Source organism: Gambusia affinis, linkage group LG13, assembly GCF_019740435.1.
Source record: "Gambusia affinis linkage group LG13, SWU_Gaff_1.0, whole genome shotgun sequence".
NCBI lineage: Eukaryota > Metazoa > Chordata > Actinopteri > Cyprinodontiformes > Poeciliidae > Gambusia > Gambusia affinis.
The window spans coordinates 6313532-6336314 of NC_057880.1; the positions used below are offsets into that span (position 1 = coordinate 6313532).

The 22783-nt window shown below is 37.4% G+C and overlaps 1 protein-coding gene and 1 long non-coding RNA gene across 4 annotated transcripts in view; both read left to right on the forward strand.

The window, feature by feature from the left end:
* Window positions 1-20434, forward strand: part of abch1 (ATP-binding cassette, sub-family H, member 1) — a 44988-nt gene extending 24554 nt beyond the window's left edge. For all 3 annotated transcript variants that reach the window (XM_044136424.1, XM_044136423.1, XM_044136426.1), the window contains 9 exons: window positions 11556-11626; window positions 11713-11762; window positions 11960-12016; window positions 12645-12715; window positions 12856-12944; window positions 14290-14393; window positions 17143-17302; window positions 18922-19026; window positions 20159-20434. In XM_044136424.1, the coding sequence (XP_043992359.1) occupies window positions 11556-11626; window positions 11713-11762; window positions 11960-12016; window positions 12645-12715; window positions 12856-12944; window positions 14290-14393; window positions 17143-17302; window positions 18922-19026; window positions 20159-20265 (814 nt within the window). In that variant the 3' untranslated portion in view covers window positions 20266-20434. The remainder of the gene's footprint in view (window positions 1-11555; window positions 11627-11712; window positions 11763-11959; window positions 12017-12644; window positions 12716-12855; window positions 12945-14289; window positions 14394-17142; window positions 17303-18921; window positions 19027-20158) is intronic.
* LOC122842493 lies at window positions 858-1865 on the forward strand. The gene is made up of 3 exons (XR_006372566.1): window positions 858-1002; window positions 1606-1675; window positions 1767-1865. It is a non-coding gene; the product is annotated as an uncharacterized LOC122842493 (long non-coding RNA).
* Window positions 20435-22783: the final 2349 nt, after the last annotated feature.

The following is a 22783-nucleotide window of genomic DNA, read 5'->3' on the forward strand; positions in this document are numbered from 1 at the left end:
TTCGGGGTTTCATTGTAAACGTGTCTGAGTCCTCAGGTTTCAGTCTGATATTTTGTGACTGAATTGGTGGAAGTTTATCTTTCTTTGACAATGAGATCTCTGCAATCTTATTTCTCAACTCACTGATGTTGATTTCTTGCATTTTAATTTTTGTGAGAGATGCAGTTACCTCTGCCTCCAGTGCTTTTTTCTGTCTTCTAAGAGCTTTGATGGTGGTCTGACTCTCCTGAACTTGAAGCATTGCATTTTCCATCAGATAATCTAACTTAGAGTTGAGAAGCCTCACCGTATTCTGCAGTCTGTCCTCCTTGAGCTTGAGATCCTTAATTTCTGTCTCTTTCTCTTCCAGTTTTGTGGATTATCTGCGGTTCTCAGCGATACAGTTTGAGTCTTTCCGTTTTCTTGTCCATGTCTGGGAGAAGTATAATATCTCCATTCTCTTCACCTAGCCCCAGCCTTTGCACCTTAGAATACGTTTCTTTAACCATTCTGAGTTTCTGCTCATTTGCATGGAGTCGCAGAACTTCCTTAGTCAGTTCTGCAATCTTGAATTTCTGTTCACGAATGATATCAGTTTGTAATCCAATTTTTCTGTTATTACGGAGAAGTACTTCTGCGACTCTTCTGTTGTCAGAGCTTCTTTCTGCGTTTTCAGTTTTTTATAATCCTTCTGTGTACGCAGGAGGCCCTTTTCAAATCTCATCTGATTTTCCTTGCTGCTCTCAATTGTTTCAGCCAGCTTTGCCTTAATGTGGTCCACTTGCTTCTGTAACCAGCATAAAATAATTACCCGTATTTTATTTTGGCGGGTCAAACGAGAAGCCACCCTTTAAGTTCTGGGTTGAAGGTGAGCTCTGATCCTACTCCATGGCTGTTGCTGCTGTTACCAGGGCTAGCTGTTTCTGTCGGCGTTTCCCTAAATCGCTGAACCATATCACAACATCAACTCAAATTAAAGCTGCCAAAGGATTACTTTGAGCATGTTGTGACCACTACTCGACGGTGAGTTGCTAATTCCCTGTCAAATTGTTGTTTATTTTAAAAGTAGAAATTCTATGGCGACACGCCCACTTATGATTTGTATATCGGCGTTTTAAATGGTTTTGCGGTCTAAAAAAAACAAACATTTTTGTTTGTTAATTATGTGGCCGAATGAACCATATGCCGTTAAAATGTTATAGAAGCCTTTTGATTTCGTCCTTTAGGGATATTTTTAGTTATTTTTCTTTTGATTTGTGAACGGCCAATGGAAATTTGTACTGATAGGTTTCAGTAGTTGCGCAACAAAACTCGAGACCAATTAAATACTTATCAAAGTATTAAGTGAATTAATTTTAATTGACAATGTCAATTAAAATTTCATAGAATTTAAAAGTGCACTTTATTTTGAAAACTTGTCTGACTTTACTTTGATACTTTGTCTGATTTTATTTTGATATCTTGTCTGACTTTATTTGATCTGTGATATTAACTTGGAAACTTATTTAAATGATTCCTGACTATTATTATTTGGTTAGTTAAGTATGTTTTTGAATGTTTAATTGTTGGATAGCAGTTTAACCCTGGTTAAACTCTAATTTTTATTTTATTTATGACCTCGTCTAGGTCAGGTTTTTTCCCCCCCACGGTTTCAAGTCAGGATGGCGAGCTACCACCGGATCACCGCAGCTTTGCGGTAGGACGTATTAGAACCAAAAAACATTTTTCCTCTTTTCCCGGACCTTTAATTATTTTTTCTTTCCCCTTGGATTACGGACTAACACCAGTTGGACGATTGTTGGTGAATCATTAATCACCTTAAAAGAAAAAAAAAGAGAAAGAAACGGACTTGAATGAGAGAAAGAAAACCTCTTGTGTCTCATCAGGGTTTATTTGTTGTGTGTTATTGTTGTTTTCTTGTTGTGTTTATTGTTTATATTTATAAGAAAATATTATTATTCAATACCTTCCTAAATATATATATATATATAAAAGAAAGTATACATTAAAATATAATAATTCAACTTTACCTTTTGTCGGATGGTGTTTATTCACACACGGGCTCCTCGGCCGAACCTGTCTGATTGCCATAATTGGCCGTAGTCAAGCGCCTAGCCCCAATTAGCGTTACACTTCTTAAGAAAGTGATTCTCTTCCTTGGACTTTTCCTGGAGTTTCTGAGTTTCAACAACCTCTTTGTCAAGATTCGCTGTAGAAAGTTCCAGTTTTTGATTTTTTTCTCTGCAGTGTTGCTCGTTCTGTATGAGCTTGTTCAGATTTCTCCTGGAGGACGTGGTACTGCAATTCTTGTTGTGACATCTTCCTCTCTAATTCAAACAAAGACTTGTGCAGTGACATGACTTCCTTTATTAAGCTCAAATTTTCTTCGTCTTTGTGTTTCATCCGTTTTATTGAAGTTTCTTCATTCTGGCAAGTTCTTCTCGCCTCCAGCTCTATCTCTTGTGTAATTTTGCATTGCCTCTGAATCTCTTTTAGAGCATTGATTTTCTTTTGTTTTGCATCCAATGAAACCTTAAGACTGCCAATTGTGTTGTCTTTAGTTTTCAATAGCTCCACCTGATTTTTAAGCTCAACTTTAAGGTCCTCTGTTTCCTTTCTGAATGCGTTTGCTTTTACATGAGACGCATCTAGCAGTATTTTCAATTTTTGGTTATCACCTTTAAGCTCTTTCACCTGATTTTCTGCGTCCAGCGCTCGATCTTTGTACACCTTCAGTCCTGCCACTTTCTCAGCCAGCTCACGACTCCGTTAAGTTTCAGACAAGAGAGAATATGTTTTCTCTGAAATAGTTCACTCTGTGAATTTACCTGACTTTCTAGTTCCTCAATTCTTGTTGTACTTTCTTGAAGTTTCATGGAAAGTTTAAAATGTTTAACCTCCAGTATTTTATTTTCCTTCTGCTGACACACATTCTCCAGCTGAATCCGTAAATCTTTTTCAATACTTAGAATCCTCTCCCTGCATATTGAATATTCTATTCGGTTTTCCTCTGGCACTATGGATGGCCGTGTTTCGTCTCTGGCTTTTTCAGAGACATTTTTCTGGAGGTTCTCCTGGGATTGGGGATCGTTGGACCTTACCAAGCTCCGCCCACAACCGACCCACTTGGTCACAAGTCTTGTGAGACTTGTGACAAGCTGTCATTGCATTCTCAGATAGCAGACCCCCTGTTGTCCTCCTGGTGCCTGATGTCCTCTAAAAACTCATCGACGTCATTAACGTCGCTGTATTTGTTCCAGTTCTTCTTTTTATTCACTTGTTTTCTCCGGCTACCAACCGAGGCTGTTGGGTCTGAAGTCTTGTGAGACTTGTGACCGCAAGTCTCACAAGCAAAGCCTCGTAGCGCATTGTTTCTATGTAAACATGACTCTATTAGTGCATCATGTCTACCGGATTTTCACAATATATCAGCTACTACAATAGACAGAGGAAATAACAAGTTCATGTCATCATCTGGGAGGAGGTTACTGGTTTTTCAGTCACAAGCTGGTTGCAAACCTGAGGCCAGCAGGTGTCAGTCAGTCAGTTACGGTAGATCTGAAATTTGGTTTGATGACCTCAATATGAGAAGCTACAGACTGATAGGAGGAACCAAAGAGCATTTGTTTGTTAAAATTTTATGAAATAGCCTATATTTGTTCTATCTGATGTTTGTTGTGAATGATGTATACTCACAAACGAACGAGGTAATTAGTTAGTTAATTAGTCAATTAGTCCAACGTTTAGAAACTACGGCGGCTGTAATGCGCCACAGCAAAGGTAAACAAAGTTAAAATAACCCGAACAGGTGATCAACTCAAAACCACTCGTACCTTTTTACTCTCTCTTTGTAGTTTAAGCACACCTGTTACCGTGGCAACCGCCTGCGCCCCGCAAGACGAGCAAAGATTACGTTAAAAACAAAACATTCAGTCCGTTACGATATCAAGTTTCCAGGCTTGATATTTATTTCTGGATTATTAATCAGCGCTTCCCTGAACACAGCGATAGTTGATTGACCAGCTGTACTTGGTGCTAGAGTGGCTAACACGAGTAACAGTTTAGTCCAAAGCCTTTTCTGCTAAAATAAAATCTTTATGTCAGATACAGTACACATTGCATTTTGATCTGTTTAGCTAACGTAAGACTGTGTAGCAGACAGACTTTAAAGCACATATGTCAGAGTCAAGGCCCGCGGGCCACATCCGGCCCCTGGGATGATCTTGATTTATTATTAGAACCGGCCCGCAGACCGCAGCAAGCCGGCACCCCGTCTGAAAAAAAATATCTTCCTTATTTGAACTGTAAGTAGTTCTTTAAATGTTCTGTGAGATGATGTACTTACCCATGTATCCATAACAACCGGAACTTTCAATATCCACCAAGTTATTCTTCTTCTTCTTGATTTTATTGGCGGTTGGCAACAAACTTTAAGTAGCATTACCGCCACTTGCTGGTATGGAGTGTGGTTCGAGATGGACTATCAATTTATATAAATACTTGTATACTCCTACACATACTATTAATAGATAAATTAAATAAATAAATTTCATATTTATATATGCATACATACTCTCATCCATTTTTATACATATCTTTATAATCCACCCCTCTAGATCATGCATACATTCACACACACACCTACTATAATCAAATTCTTTGAAATAATTTAGTTTTCTTTAAATATTTAATAATTATTTGTATATGTTTACTCCCCAAATTCTTCCTCAAAATATCTAACAAATTAATCTTTTCCTTAATACATTCAAACTCTCTTCTCATACATCTTCTTTCTCTTTCATACTTATGGCATTCTAACATAACATGTTCTATTGTTTCATATTTGTCACAGTATTCACATTTTCCATTAATATGCTTTTGTATTTTAAAAAGTGTATAATTAAGTCCTGTATGCCCAAATCTTAATCTTGTTATCACCCTTCCCTCCTTTCTATTTCTTCTTTCATTTCTTTTCTCTCCTACTATTTTCTGAATTTTATAAAACCATCTTCCTGTTTTTTCTTCATCCCACCTTTTTTGCCATTTTTCCATCAGTTTTCCTTTAACCATACTCTTTCCCTCAGATTTACTTATTTTAACTGCAAAATTAATAGGATTATGAATTGCCCTCTTTGCCATTTTATCTGCCCTCTCGTTTCCTTCTACCCCAATATGTGCTGGAACCCACACAAATATAACTATTAGACCCATATTTTGTATCCTGAACAATATATGAAATATTTCTAATAAAATGTCCATCCTACTATCTGATTGAATATTTTTTAAACTTAACAATGCTGAGCTTGAATCTGAACATATCACTGTTTTTAATGGTTTTATTTCTTCTACCCATTGTAAAGCTAACAATATTGCCAACATTTCTCCTGTGTATACTGATAATCCGTCTGTGCTCCGTTTTCCTATTTTTAAATCAAATTCTGGTACCACAAAAGCTACTCCTATTTTTCCATTTATTTTTGACGCATCTGTATAAATTTGAATATATTGATGATAATTTTTTAATTTATCTGTACTGAATATCTATCTACCATGTAAGATTTAGCTTGTTTCTTTTCCATTATTGACATGTCTACAGTTGCTTCTGGTAGAATCCATGGCGGTGTTATTGACATTGGTGTTTGACTTATTTCTAAACTATTAATCTTAAATTCTTTTATTTTATTTTCAATATTCCATCCAAAACTCCTCATTTCTTTCTTTTCTTTTTCCCAACATGGACTTAAAATTTCCCAAGTTGGATGATCAAGTTTATTGCTTTGTAAATTTAACCAGTAATTTATTTCTAGTTTTGTTCTTCTTAAATCTAATGGCATTTCTCCCATTTCTACTTCTATTGCAGCTGTTTGTGTGGTTTTAAATGCTCCAGTACATAATCTTAATGCCTGATGTTGAATAATGTCTAATTTATTCAGACGTGTTTTAGCTGCTGAACCATAAACTATGCAACCAAAGTCTATGTTAGATCTTATCATTCCAGTATAAATCTGCTTCATTGATTTTCTATCTGCTCCCCAGTCACTGCCAGCCAAGCATCTTAAAATATTTAAGATTTTTTTACACTTATCAACCACTTTTTGAATATGTATATTCCATTTTAGTTTTTCATCAAACCATATTCCTAAAAATTTTATACATTTTACTTGTTCTAATTTTTGATTATATAATTTTAATTTTATTTCCTTGTTTATTTTTTGTGTGAATATCATTACTTTTGTTTTTTCAACTGAAAACTTGATTCCCCATTGTAACGCCCATTTTTCTATTTCAATGATAACCTTTTGTACTTTCTTTACAATATAATCTACATTTTTCCCTCTTTTCCAGACCGCTCCATCATCTGCAAATAGTGAACATCCTATTTCTTTTCCAATTCCATTAAACACGTCATTTATCATAATTAAGAACAGTAAAGGACTTATAATGCTTCCTTGCGGAGTTCCATTTTCTACTTTATATTTTTCTGAATACACTTCCCCTATTCTCACTTGTATTTTTCTATTTGTTAAAAAGTCTTTAATCCATTTAAATAATTTTCCTTTAATATCCAACATATATAGTTTAATCAATAATCCCTCCACCCACATCATATCGTATGCTTTTTCTATATCAAAAAATACTGCCACCACACTTTCTTTATTTACTTGTGCTCTTCTAATTTCATGTTCTAAACATAACGTTGGATCATTAGTGCTCCTCCCTTTTCGAAACCCACTTTGATATTTTGATATATATCCTTTACTATTTAAATAATAAACCATCCTATTGTTAATCATTCTTTCCATTATTTTACATAAATTGGATGTTAAAGCTATTGGTCTGTAATTTCCTGGGTTTGAATTATCTTTTCCTGGTTTTGCTATTGGTATTATAACTGATTCCTTCCAATTTATTGGTAATTTTCCTTCCTCCCAAATTTTATTATATAATTGCAATAATATATCTTTTGATTTTTCACTAAGTTGTCTTATCATTCTATAACAAATCTGATCTTTACCTGGTGCTGTATTTTTTGTCTTCCTGAGTGCAGAATTCAATTCAGCTTTTGTGAATTCAACATTTAACAAATTGTTTGTTTCTTCTACACTCTCTAATAGCTCTTTATATTTAAATTTTGTATTTTCTCTCCCTTTCCTTCCCTCTTCACTTATATTATTTGAACTATGAACTTTGCTAAATGTTCTTGCCAATGTTTCAACTTTATCTTCATCTCTTACTATATTTATATTATCCATTTTTAATATAGGGTATTCAAACTCTTTCTTTTTGCCATTCATTCTTTTAATTATTTTCCAAATTTTTTCTATTTTGGTTTCTCTCCCTATTGTACTACAGAAATTCCTCCAATATTCTCTTTTTGCATTCTTAATAGTTTTTCTTACCATTGCTTGCTTTCTTTTATAATCAATTAAATTCTTATAAATAGGGTTCCCTTTTAATACCTTAAATGCTTTATTTCTTAACTTTATTGCTTTTTTACATTCATCTGTCCACCATGGCACCATTTTCTTATCATTTCTACATCCTGTTTTCTTTATTGAATTATCTGCTGCTTCCATGATTATTTTGCAAATTCCTAAATTGACATCATTTATATCCATTGTCATATCTACTTTCTCTAAGTTTATTTGACTCAAGTACCTAAATTTAATCCAGTCTGCTTTATTAAAATTCAGTTTTTTATTTACCTTTATATTCTTATTTAAATTTAATCCTACCTTAACTACAATGGGATAATGATCACTATCTATTGTTGTATTTTTATCAATGAACCACTCACAAATACCAGCTAAAACATTTGAAACAATTGTTAAATCAATAACTGATTCCATCCCTGTTCTTACATTGATTCCTGTTCTCCTCCCATCATTAATACATACAAGATTTTTCATTTCCATTAATTCTTCTATAACTTTTCCGTTTTTATCATTACATTTACCCCACAATGTACTATTTGCATAAAACTCCACACCAAATTACTTTCCCTTCCAAATATGCCATTAACTCCTCCATTATTTCAATTGATAATGTTTTGCATGGATTATAAAAATTTATTATTTTAAATTTACTTTCTTGTTCCCATATTTCAACTACTATATATTCAAGTTCTTTCCCCTTCCCTAATACCTGAAATTGTATCCCTTGTTTTATAAATATTGCACATCCTCCTCCCCCTCCCTCCTGTCGATCTCTTCTTACACTATTATATCCCTTAATCACAAAATCTAATGTTGTTTTTAACCATGTTTCCTGAACACAAATAATTTCTGGTTTTTCCTCAAGACTATCAACATAACCTTTAAGTTCCTGTCCGTTAGCAATTAAACTTCTTGCATTCCATTGTAATATTAACATTAATTATTTTCAGCTGGTGGTCCTGGTCTCCCATCCCCCTCCAGCTTTTTGTTTATGTTCTCCCATGATCCCTCTTTAAACCCCAAAAACTTTTCTGCTCCTCTCACTATTATTTTAATTTTCTCAGTTTTATGCTTGGCTTGGTCAGTGCAGTTGATAACATATGCTACAAATAATATTAATTTTTCTACTGACACTGTGATATTTTCTTCTAACTGCACTTTGCTTTGCTGTGGGATTTGGTTCACTGTTTGTTCACTCTTTCTTGTTGTCTGTTCCTTCACATTTTTAACAGCTTCTGCATAACTAATGTTTTTGGTTGTTTTAATCTGAATGATTTCTTTTGCCTTCTTCCTCACCTCACATCCTCCATACGTAACTCTATGTTGCCCTCCACAGTTACAACATTTTTCTTGTGCTTCTTCTTTACATTCCTCTATTTTGTGATCTTCACCACATTTTGGGCATCTCTGCTTCCCTTTACAAACTGCTGCTATGTGTCCATACCTTTGACATTTGAAACAACGAAGTGGTGGAGGGATATATGGTCTGACCTGAAAACTGAGATATCCTATTTTGATGTTTTGTGGCAAATCCTTCTCTTCAAATTCAATGAGAATTGACAAACTTCCTACTCTTTCTCCATTTATTGTTCTTGACAACCTCTTCAAGTTATTCACTTTTCCTCCTGTAATATTCTTCTTAATTTTCTCAAGATCTTCCTCTAGAGGGATCCCATAAATCACTCTAGTTTTTTTATTTTCGCCTACTATTTTTTTCTCCATCACAGTTTTGTTACATATATTATCCACATTTAAAGCCTTATTTTTTTGTTCTTCATTTTTACAAACTACCAATAAATTTCCATCTCTCAATATCTTCACCATTTCAACATCTCCGATTTTCTTTTTTACTTCTCTTGACACCACAATGGGGCTGATGTTAATTCTGTTCTTCTTAATTTTTTAGTTTTAATATTATTTTAACTTCCTCCCTCACAACTTTCCTTCTCACTATCCTTTCTTCTTCAGAGCTACTTCCTTCCAGTTCTCTTTAATTTCCTTGAATATCACTAATACTCTTTCCTTCGTTTATTTTTTGTCTTTCCCGTCCTCTCCCTCTTCCTCTCCCCACTGGCGTCCACCCTTCATATTCCATATCTTCCTCATTTCCTGTCTCCATTTCCATCCGAACCATTCACATACCAGCTTATGCCAAATCCGCCTTTTCCAACTCCAATATACGTTTTCGTTTTGCCGCGAAGATTGTACTTAAGTACAGTAACGAAGTACATGGACTTCGTTACTTCACAACACTGAGAACCGGGGATTTCCTCAGCTCAGAGCTTTACCCCGAACATTGATGAACTTGTGGAAAAGATGGGACACCACCAAGTATCACCCTCAACCTCAAACAAGTGAACATTACTGTGCAGTCACATATTTAGAGTTTTTACTCAGTTCAAGTTTAAAAGTTAAAGTTTAATATTTGTTTTCACTGCATATTACTTCTCCTTGATAAAAGTGTTGTTTTTGATTAATAGATTTTTGCACTTTATTTTATTGTATTTCAATCCAATTATATTTTAAAAATATTTCAGTTGTGTCTGTTGAAGATTAAAGATTACTGACAGAGCCATAAGAAAATATTGCTTTATTTATCTGATCATATTGGAATATATTTGTTAGGTTTTCAGTAGGTTCAATTAGGTTCACTAGACTATATGCGTCATTTAAAAAAATTTCAATGAACATTCGATCAGTCCGGCCCTCGGCTTGTAGCTAAATTTTTTATTTGGCCCTCCGTCCATTTGACTTTGACACCCCTGCTTTAAAGTGTAGAAGTTGTATCAGTACTGCCATTATGCTGTGCTAGCTAACGGGAAGCGTGTGTTTGTGAGACGGGCTACCCACAGGACCACAATGGGCATCAGCCAATGAAAAGCGGCTCCTGTGGTAAGGTCCTATGTCAGTTAATTGAACCGACTTGGCCTTGGTTTTCTATTCCTGTGTTGAACGCTTCAGCAATCGCTTTACGTCTCCTAACGCCTGCAATCAGAGAAAGTAATCTTACCTTGGAACTCTTGAAACACAATGACCCTGACAGAGTCAAAGTCTTTTAGCTAATGACATCACTGTTCCTGCAGAAGTACTCTAAATGCAGTATAATTGCATACTGACATAAAACAAGCAATCACTTGTTTTATGTTACATGTTATTTTATTTATTAAAATATTTCTTAGTAATAATAATAATAATAATTGTCAAATTAGCTGAATTTTGTTGACCAGGACGGATTTGTAAAGGCAATGAATAGAGCATCAAAGGAATTAATAAATTTTATAGGCACAGTCAGACGGCACAAAGCTCCAATTTAGAGTCTATCTACTTCCAGTAAAATGATTTTTTAAAATTAGAGGTAAAAAAAAAAAAAAGGTTAATTATATTGCAAAAAAGTAGAAAGCTGCTTAAAAGGCAAAATGATTATTTTGCTGAAAATAAAATCAAATTCATAAGCTGAGCACAAGCTTCTAGCATTGTTTTCATTCTGAGTTAAAAGCACGTCTTGAGTTTCTTCTGGTTGGACGGAGACATTATCTGTATTGATTTGGCTGAAAGCAGAAGAAGTGCGGCTGACAGACTCTCAGACTCGCCGTCGGTGGAAAATTGAGCCTGGCTGACCTTTCAAGTTCCTGTTAGTGAAACAAACCTGCAGCTACACACTCATCCCTTAATGCATTTATTACTACCACTGTTTATATTTTAATAAAACATCACCTTGATATTTAATTAGTTTAACAAAAGAAGCAAATGGAGAGAACATCCAGAAACAAAAAGCATAATAAGCAAAAGACCAGTTTGAAAAAAAGAGTAAGATGAATCAGAGCTTATTTTATTCTTATCCCTGCATTCACTGATTATTAGCTTACCAATTTTTTTTTTTTTTAATTTAATAAAAATATACTTACGTTAAGGAGAACATAATCAATCAATCAAGTTAATTTGCATGGCACATTTCAGCAACAAGGCAGTTCAAAGTGCTTTACGTCCTAAAAACACAAAAATAAAAAGTCAGAAAAACATCGACCAATTTGAGTCTGTCGAGTACCGCCATCAAAATCATGAACACACATCAACTACGTTGGTCAGTGTTCCATTTATTATGGTTATAAAGTAGCTCTAAACAGTTCCTTTGTTTTACAGGATTCTGCAGCGGCAGGTTTCCAAGGAAGTGATCGACGGAGGATCGGTGCACGTCTGGCTGGACCTGACCAGTGAGACACACTTTCGTTTTTACCGTTAAGTTTGTTTTGCTTTGACGGAAAACATCGAATCAACCTGAAGCCTTGTCGTTGAACAGATCGACAGATCGGCCTCATGCTACAGAAGCAGCTGCACCAGGCGTTTCAGGTACAGCAAGATATTATCGAAAGCTGGATGCATTTCACCGAATGAGCGATCTTCCTCTTTTAACGTCGGTTGTTATTCTTGTTCCCCAAACTTTAGTTTTACCAAACAGAAACCGTCGAATTTCCTGCTTCCTGATAAAACCATTGTTATGATTTCATGTGAGGTCAATATTAACATTGTTTATTTTCTGCCTGCAGGCTTTTGTGGATTATAAAATGGGCGCTTTGGCGTACCTGGCTGCTCTACCGATAAAAGTAAGAGAGCTTAAGGAAAATTACAAAAGAACATATTAATCATCGTCGATGACAGGTGTGGGCAATTATCGTATCATTAAACACGACACGATAAATATGTTTTTTACGATATTTATCAATACATTTCACATTTAACAATACCTATTGTATTAAGTATGATGGAAAGTTATTTTCCCAATCATTCATTGTGGAAAGTTTCTGATCACCATTTGAGTTTTGATTTATCGTTGTCATGATAAATTTCAGTTAAGGAAAATAAATGCAAGAAAACAAAGCAGACAGTTTGGTAAGAAATGTTAATTTTGCTATTTTCTCCACTAGAGTTACAATAAATACCAGTAAATCTGAAAATATGATTAAATGCAGTTGCTGAGTTTTGAATGCTTTTCTAGAGCAATGTTTGTGTTTGTGGCTCTATGACTGTCATGCCATGCAGAACTATTTACACCTAAAAGGTAATAAATAGTTTTTTATTTCTATCATAATCTTCATCGTTCTCACAATAGCATCACAAAGAATCACGATCAAATTAAAGGTCCATTTCGCCCACTCCGATCCTCAACAGTGTGAGATGGTTTTGCTGTTTGCAGCATCAGGTGGAATGAAACCATTTCTGGTCATTTCCCAGTTTGAAGAGCCGATCTACGGGAGCCTGGACATGGATTTTACCACCTATGTGACTCCAGGAGCTGTCCTGAGGTCAGTGATGAGCGGGCCGCTCCGGTTTTGTGTTGTTTGAATGGATTTATTTGTAAACGCTAACCTTTACTGTGGCACATCGCTGGGAAACACTTAAAGGAACAAATCCCTCTTTCTCCGATTCGCCTGTGTTCCTGCAGCATCTCCTTCTACCTGGCTGTGGGTCTGACGGCGCTCTCCTTCGTCCTGGAGAGGAAGGAGGGGCTTCTGGACAGGTGCTGGGTCGCAGGTGAGAAACCAAACCTTCATTTGCTCTAATAGCGGCACAAAAGTTCATAAGTGTCAGCTCCAGCGCTTTGCTCGTGTTAGGAATCATCGTTAGCACCTTGAGAATATTAGGAGTCATTAACAGGGATGAGCAATTATTGTACCGTTTATCATTTATCGTGAAATTTTTTTTTCACCATTAGAATTTTGATTGATTATTGTCATGATGGATTTCATTTCAAGCTAATCAAAGACACGATTTTCAACTATTTTGGATACTCAAAGTGGTTCTGGAGAACATCTATGAATAAAGATTTCTCTCAGCGGCATGGCGGTCTTTTTTATTTTTGTACAGATTAGATCAGAAGTGTTGGTGGTCGCCTTTGAACACTGGTATAAACATAGTGTTTACTTTCAAGAAAATAAACACCGAGCAAAGAAAAATACTCAATCATTTGATTATTTTGTTTACAAATCTTTATTTGAATAGCACCTTGGAGGCCGCAAGTGAATATGATCTGTTACTAAGAAACAAGTGCAGACTTTAATTATATAGAAAAAATAAAAAAAGAAGTAAGAAAAAAAAGAATATCAAATCAAAAATATTTCTAACACAGAACAAACTATTAACTTCAAATAACAAATAAACACAAGATGAGAAAATAGACAAAAACATGAAATGACACAGAAAGTAAAACACTTTCTTCAAAAAAAACAAACAAACATCTGATATAATTATCTTTTTGAAAACTTAAAGCTTGTGTTGACAGTAACTATAGTGTATAAAAGAAGCTGGATTAAAGCTCGTCTTTCTCTTACTCTGAAGAACGGTGATGCTTTCAACAGTTTGGCTTAGAAAATAAAGTGTTAGTTAACGATCTCCGGATCTATTGAAATCTTTGAAAGTGGATTATTGATGGAAATCCAGGCGATGCATCATTCAGGTGTAATTTGACACACGGCCAGTAGAGGGAGGAACATGATCACAGGTGAGGGTGAAGAGGAATTGATTGAATTCATTGTTAGAACAGGATTTAGCCATAGCAAGCTGCTGCTTTTCTGTTCTATTAGCTTATTGGTAAATTGAGTTCCCGGTGTGCACGCTCAAAATAGTCCAACTTGCAAAACTCTCACATTTCATGTCATTTTTTTAAAGTGAGGTAAAATTGATAAATAAGGGGAGATTATTTCAGGGATCAAATTTGACTTATTCCTCTTATTTGTGTTTTCTTGGTTTGATTAAGAAAAAAAAATCCCTCTAATTTTATGAAATAGTATGGAAATGTAATTATCTGGTCTCAAGTGGAAGTTGCCTCAAACTGCTGTTCTCGTCATAAAACCCCATTTCCTGTTCTTCGCTCCACCAGGTGTCAGCTCCATGGAGATGATGCTGGCTCACCTCTTCTCCCAGCTCTTCGTCATCAGCGTTCAGATCATCCTGATGCTGCTCTTCATCCTGCTCGTCTTCAAGGTGGGTTCGGGGAACAAACGCTACCGTCACGCTAAACCACTTTATTGATCTTAAAAAAAAACAAAAAAAACTGTTTAGCTCAAAAGACAGATTTTTGGCAATTCTTAGAACCGATGTTCTCCATCCAGAGCTTGAGGTAATTTGCAAAATGAGAATGAGCTCTGGACAAACGTGTCAAACTTGAGGCTCTGGAGCCAGATCTGGCCCGCCTTATGTTTTTATGTGGCCCCTTAGACTCATCACACCAAATGACATCGATCAGCTGCTCCAGTTTTTTTGAGGAAATGCTCACAAAGTCAACAGCAGCACACATTTTTTTCTGCGTTTCTAGCAAATGTTTGCAAAAACCTTGGAGTGATGCCAAGCCCCACCTGAAGGTGGCAGTAGGTCTCACTTTTACTACACTTCTGCCCATACCTCTCAAGTCTCCCGTTTTGGCCGGGAGAGAACAGTATTTTGTGTTTCCTGCTGCGCTCCCGTATTAATATTTTCCAGTAAATTTCCCGTATTATAGCAGCTACGTCACCAGTCCTCCACTCTGACGCTGCCCCGTTCACAAAAACAATTGGGATCACTGTTAAGAGATGTTCAGGGCTACTTGATTTTAAGAAGTACTTATGGAATGCAAAGACAGCTGTTTAGTCATACTTAAACAGTGTGCCACTAGTACATCCTGGCATCACTGGCTCTTTGAGAACATTCTTGATCTGATATGGCCCAAAGTGAAAATGAATCGCAGCTGCAACTCCAGCAGAAGCAGGAGTTGAAGACAAATCCACTCAGAAATGTGTGTTCTGTCGGTCACATAAAATCCCAGAAACCGTAAAAGTGAGAAGAAAGAAAAACAGCAGTAAAACAGTCTGACCAGAGTCACCCCTAACATGGTTTGGTTTTGACGTGTGGGAAACCTGTCCGACACGTTGGAGGTTAATAATTCGCCAGCCTTCCCAGGCCTTCTCCGGGGTTCATTTGCATTTTTACTGCGTCGACAAAAAACCCGACTTTACGTGTGGCAAGTTACAGAGACTTAATTATGTTAATAAGACTCCACTGCAGCCAGCAAAACAGCTTTTCAATACTAACTGTTTGTCTGAGATTTATTTTCCACTACAACGGCCCGCTCTATGAGGAATCGGCGTTTCTTCTGCGTGTGCAACAAAGTCTGACGGTAGTGAAGGTCGAGTCTGGTGCGAGAACAACACACCATTACAACAGCAGGAGTCTGGATTGATCCACTGTGTGTGTGTGTGTGTGTGTGTGTGTGTGTGTGTGTGTGTGTGTGGGTGCATAAAATCAATAGAGAAAGAAACTTTCAGACTGAAGAGGACAGAGTTTGAAGTCCATCTCTACAAAGAATGTCAAAAACCCAAAGTCCTTGAATACGTTCCCTAAATAAACTCATTGTTTTTCTTACCCTTAACAGAGGAGCGTGTGTTCTCCTCTGTGTGGGTGTGTGTGAGTGCTTATATGCATGCTCAGAACCGTGCTAATTAAGGTGCCGAAGTCCAAAGAGAGCGCCGCTTCATAAATCACTTCCTGCATCGCCCGTATCCAGGGATCACTGCAGGATCGCCACCACAACAGCCCGCGATTGCTGTGGCAACCGTGTGGTCATGTGGCCTCTGGGTGCGGGTCTATTTTTGCACGTTGTCAGGGGAGACGGATAGTGTCTTAGAGCTCCGAGGAGCAACACAAACATTCCAGTCAACTTTGGAGAGTTTATCACCTCGACTGCTCGCAGCTGAGTCCTGCCCAAAAAACTCTGCCTGGTTTTCAGGAGTCTCGTCTCGCCTCTAAATGTATTTCTTCACATCCAAGCAGAGTTACGCTCGTCTTTTCTTGTATTTTTTTTATTTATTTTTTTTTTACGCCGTATCATCGGAAGATTAGAGAGCGCGTGGATCCCTGTAGATCTTTATTTTTGTCAAAGTATTTTCTGGTTTGCAATCGTGGTTTTTCATCTGCATGAAATTGGGATAATTACGCTTGTAATGTTATGAACATACGTTTTTAGTTCCTTGAGAACCTGCATAATGTTCCCTTGTGGCAATTAGGGGCGTTTATTGTTTATTGTGATAAATCGTTAATTATGATAAGAATTTTAATTTATTGTTGTCTTGATAAATCCCAATTAATAATAAAAAAAAACTGTCCATACTATCAGAATTGTTATTTTGTTCAATGAAAGTGTCAATAAATACTAATACATTTGGAAACATAATTAAACCCAGTTACTGTGTGTTAATTCCATGGAAATGCTGCGGTTTTCAGTTTGACTCGTCAATATCGCATCCTTGATTTTTACACTTTTTGCTGTTTTCTTTTATAGCTTGCTTACTGAATGCAGATCCCCAAATTAAAAGTGTCTCAGCCTAACCCCATCCGCCATGCTTTCGCATAATCACCGTGATGACAGGGAACAGAGGGACAGCCTGTTTAGCAATAAAACACCTCACCACACTAAAAAGGTGCAATAATGTGAAAGTGATGCATTTAGCATTTATGGGTCAAATTTTTTTTTAAAAGGACTGGTCTGCAGCAGCGGAGGCCATCTGGCAGCTGTAAACGCAGCAGCAGCTGCTCCACCTCACTCTGGTGGCGGAAAGTGCGGCTGTTTGAACTCCCCGTGTGTCTGCGACCAGCTAACCACGATAAACCCTTTAAAAAAAAAAGAATCACAACGATGCATTGGGTTTGAGCTTCCTGCACTTCCTCACTGTGCTATTTTTTTTGCCCCCTCTCGTCACAGATGCCGAACGAAGGCTCCCTGTTTCTGGTCATATGTCTGATCGTGCTGCAGGGCATCACGGGAATCTCCTTCGGCCTCGTCATCTCGGCGGCGATCGACGACGAGCAGAGCGCCAACCAGGCCGCCCTGGGCATCTTCTACCCTAACCTCATCCTGAGCGGTAAGCAGAGACTCGGGGAACGTCTGTCGTAAAACCGCCTTGCGTCTCACCGCCTGTCAGACTCCAAAAGCACAGCGGGCGACTGATTGCTCGGTTAAGTGTGAGCCGCTGATTAAAGATCATTGTGAGCCGGGTGTCAGCCAACACGTGGGGATGATATTTGTTCAGAAGACGGGATCTGAAGATAGTTTAAGTGATTGACAGTCATAGAAAATAGCACATGTTTCTTGATTTGATGGTGAAGGTACTGATATCAGGGCACACACATTGAGAATGTAAATCATAGGTGAGTGAATCCAAACAAGAAAGGCGGCATCCGCCATTTCGTATTAAAGTAAGAGCCAAAGCACAAATAGTTAAAGCTTTTAACATAAATACTAAATATCATTCAAACTATCTGAGAACTGTGTCTTTATGTTGCTATAAAGTGTTTAAAAGAGCAGAAACAAAATTAAGTGAAACCACACAAAAAGCAGTTATAGGATAAAATTTTCATACATCCTTTTGTTTGACATTATAATTATAACAATGAAAGGACACAATGATTAGCAGTGTTGTCCACAACTTCTAAAACATTTGTTTTGCTACTAAATAGTCCGATTTTATATCTTAAAATGATCTTCATCTCTACTATTTCTGACTTTCCCATTTTGTTTGCAAACCTCTGCTGTTAACCTTGTTTTCCTGGAGAAGACGGCATATTTTGTACCTTATGGGTGAAACCATCTAAACATCCTATTTAAATTTCTCTCTTCATCCAGTGGTCTGTTATCTGCTGACACAACCATGAATCAGCCCAAGTATAGGAGTCGAGAAGCTCTAATTTGAAATTTGTTCCTAATTTCTGATATTTTGTCTTTCACATACCTTTTAGAGATTTTAGCGAGTTCCAGTTTGACTTTAAGAGCTACTCAAAACATTGCATCTAGCTTTCAGGAGTTATCTATCGTTGATTATTCGTGTTAGGACTTCACTGCCCCTGTGAGTCGCTGTAAAACACAGACTACTCTCTAGTTGGATTGACTACTGTTTTTGGCATGTGCTATTAGCGATTAGCGTAGATAGCTAGGTTGGCATTTCTTGACCAACTAAACAATATCTAAATTGTCTTTGGCATGCTAGCGGTTAGCATATTTAGCTAGGTCAGTATTTCCCTGGACAATATATACTTTGAAATACATTTAGCCTTCCTGTTTGCTGCTAAAAGTCTCTGTGTTTCAAAATGTCCTAGAAAATACAGTTTCCTGTTAAATGGTGTTCAACATTTTTATCCGCTTCTCCAGTACAGAAAATGACTGACTTTGAGTTTTTGTCCTACAGCAAAAGTAATTCCAACACATCAGGTTGCTATTAGCCCCCACATGGTTATGGATTGGTGCGTAGGAATCAGTGATTGGAAAAAGATTTCAAGTTTCTGTCATCTAGTACAAAACTGAAAATGAGAACAGCAAAACCTACTAGAAATAAAAAAAATATCCCTTCTTCGAACACAAATATAAAGAAATTAGCGATGACTTGTGAATGTTTAATAATGTCGTTTGCTGTCAGAATCCAGACACGAGCTGCATTTTTTATTTATCCGACATCTTACCCGGCGTCTTCTCCGTCCTGTGCTGCAGGTATCATCTGGCCTGTGGAGTGCATCCCGTATCCTCTCTGCTACCTCAGCCTGGCTCTTCCTCAGACCTACGCGTCCGAATCCCTTCGCTGCATCATGTACAGAGGTAACATTTGTACAAACACTGACACCACTGTCGCGTGAGGCTCAGGTCAACAACTTAATGTCTAACTTCACCTGCAACATCCGCATTGGGTCTAAATCATTTATCAGCCTTCGATTCTGGGTAACTCGGGTTCCTTGAACGTAACACAAGGCTCTCGCTCTGTGTGCCAAATTTTGTCACGACCTCACTTCACTTTAAGGAATAGATATTAGCTGGAAGAATATGCTTGAAAACATCAAATTGTCAAGTTTTCTGAGTGAATTTATTTCTCAGACCCTGAAATGCACACCAGATATTGGTAACCCAAGTAAATAAAATATATTTAAGGAAAACACCCCTTAACTTATGAATGATAAAAAGTATCTGCATAAGGAATATTTATTAAAAACATCCATTCAATACGTAGTAGAAAAGCCTCTTCTGGTAATGACAATTTTAAGGCATCCCTTGAGAAATTAGTTTTCCTTTGCTCAGGGATGATTTTGACTCAACTGTCTACAAATCTTGGAGATATTTTGGGTCCTTCGCCTCCACTCTTGTCTTGATTGTGTTTTTTCTATTGATCTTTAATTGAATTAGACTCTGGTATTTGATTGTCCCATTCCAGAAGCTTTGTAGAGTTTTCTTGGCTGCATGTTTAAAATCCGTCTACTTTAAAATACCATCCCTGGATTATTCTTTGAAGAGAGTCCCATTCATTCCTTCTCCAGTTGAGAAGTCTGTCTGACCAATATGCTGAAAAACAACCCTGCTACAACTCCATCACCTTCTCACCGTCATATACTGTTTCTGGGACGATGTGTAGCGCCATTTCCACTGCAAATATGTTTTCTGCAAGGATGTCCAAATAGTTCGAAGAACATACACAGCAAGTAATTGATTCGCTTGTCCAGATGTTCTGAAGCGAATTTTAAAGAAGCTTCATTGCGGTTTTCTTCCACAGTGGAGTCTTGCGTAGTGAGTAAACCAAAAAAGCCAGGGCAGTTGAGCACATTTCTTACCATCTACTTTAAAACATCCGCTGATAACAGAACTCTGAGCAAATTGTTGTTGGTTTTTCTGATTATTCGTTTGACTTGTCTGTCGGAAATGTAATTTTAACGTGCAGCCAACTCGGTGATCTTCTGCCCAGGCTGGGGGATGTCCGAGATGATGGTGTGGCGAGGTTTTGCCGTCACCCTGGGCTGGAACACGTTCTTCCTGATCCTGGCCACCGTCATCCTAAAGCTGAGATCGTGACAGCCTCCTTCCCCTCGGAAGACGCCGTCCTGAGCGGAGACGGATCAGGAGCCGACAAAAACCCTCGGACCTCCCGTCTGTGGAGGAGGCAAAGCAGAAGAAATAAAGAGGAAAATGGGGAGAAGAGAGGGAGGGATCTCCTTCCTACTGGTCGTCTCTCTGACACACACACACACACACACACTCTGATCCTCCAGCAGTTGGTTTGGTTTGTTCAAAGTCTAAATTCAAGATGCTTCAAGTAGAAATAAATAAAGTAGCAGCAGTCGATGTTCGTTTGCACTTTTGGTTTCTCGAAAACCTTCATCCTGTGAACAGCCGCGAACCAACTCCGGGTCACTTTTTGTTTCTTCTCCTTTTTTCTTTTTTTTTTTTGCCTTTTGACTTAATGCCGAGAGATTTTTCTGTTTTACACTTTAGAATAAATGAAGGCCGTATTGTTAAATTTTTGATATAAAAAGAGAAAAAACATATAAATACGTTGACTGTAATGGATGGATATTTGAGGTTCATGCCGTCTGTGCTACAATAAAGATAAGACGGGCAACGGAGAAAATGAAGGAAACTTTAAAGGGGAGGAGCACAAAAACGAGAGAAAGCGTCTCTTTTCCAAGCAGGAAATTGAGATCCTTGCACAATGAAATGTGAATGTAGACGGAAGTAAAACAGGTGATGATTGCTTCTTATTTCCTCACCCGTGAAGGCTTCTTCCCACAGCGTCTCCGTCTCTCTCGCTGCTTTGCTCGGTGTGTTTACGTTGAGCCCGTCGTTCCCGTCTGATTACGAAGGGAAGCGGTAACCGTTTGATCTCGCTGCGTTACCAGGTGCTCAACGTGTCGATCTTCTTCAGCTTTGGTCGGTGGTGTTCCTTGTAACTTTGTGCCTGTGTCTCCTAGAGGAGGGAAAATGTTGGTGATGGGGAATTTATTTTTTATCTTTTTTCTGTCCTGTTTTTCACGAACTCTCTACTTTGCCGGACAGAGTGGAGGCCGTTCTCGAGCCGTCAGCATCCATGCTTCTCTTTTTTTTTTCACATAAAAAAAAATATATAAATGTCAAAACACTTTATTTTATTACTTTTTTCCTTAAGGAGTCCTAGAAAATCTAAGCACACAGGAGTGAGTCTTTTGGGGGTTGAATACAGAGACGAAGTCAGTGCCTTGAGAAACGGAAAAAAAAGAAACGAAAGTGGGAAAGTTAATGTCAGAAAATTTGATTTTCCGTCCTGCTGATATGGGGACAAATACCTGTAGTCAAAAAGCCACATTTTGAATGACGTATAAAGGTGCTTTGATGTGGATCGGTTTTTTAAAGGTGGGATTTATATGGTTATATTTTCTCAACGTCTAAAAACAAACCTAAATTGTCATTAGAAAAACACAGCTGTATTTATTTTTTTAGTAATGTGTGATACCAATCTTTCTTTTAATCTCCAAGGTGGTTTTGCTGCAGGTAAAGTTTTGATATGTTCAATACGGGTCGCCACCCAGATCAGCACAATGTAGGGGGCGGCTCGAGCGACAGAGGGGAGAAAAACTAACATTACTTACAGCCAGAATTGGTTTTCTGTCGCTTGCTTGCATGTGTTGTGTGCAGTCCAGGCGCTGTATAAATCTGAAAACACGGCTGTATTACAACGGCAACGCAGGCGTGATTCGAAGTGAGTTGACTCTAAACTGAAGGGTCTTCTTTTCTGCTTTTTAAGAAATCAGGAATCTCTTTGGGATTGAAACACAGATTAAGACTCGTGAACTCTTCGTTTTCGAAATTGTAAAGAACGGGGCTCTCCTCTGATCAGAGTTTCTCCAGCACCTCTGACGGTTTTTCAGCTTTTAGTTGTATTTTTTTTGCAGATTGGCTTCGTTTCTGTCAATAATGAGCAACATTTGAAAGAGAGGAGAGAGATTCCGTTTTCAGCTGGGAATCACCTAGTTGGCATTAGATTATTTAATCTGAGAGCGCAGAGAAATGTTGCTAAATTTCACCTTAAGACATTCGAAGAAAGATTGACTCATTGGTATGAAAATGTAAAGAAATGACACATGACTCTAAACATTTGCAAAGCTCTGTCCTTCCTACTCTATATTTTATTTTATTTTTTTAGAAAGTTTACTCAGAGATTAATGCTAACAATCTCAATCCCTCGTCTTTGGAACCAGCATCCGATGTTTGTGCCAGCTGAAGATTCAAAATGTTTACAATAATCTGCATGTAATTCATCTGAGCGTGTTTTTGCTAGGGGGGCTTTCTCTAAACACATGTTCCTGTTTGTGTTATATCGGAGCAACCTCTACTGTGAATGAGTTTGGTGTTCATATTCTATTGAAAATGTTGAGTTATTGTTTGATAGAACTATGTGATCACATGCTCAGACAGAATCATTAATTAATAAGCTCCTTAAGGATAATACGCTTTAATAAAATAATGTTTTTGTGCCTCGGTCTGATCCTTTCACAATATTGAACCTTTGTGAAACATATTTAGAGGGGCGCTCTGTCTCTGGGTTCACTGGTACAGC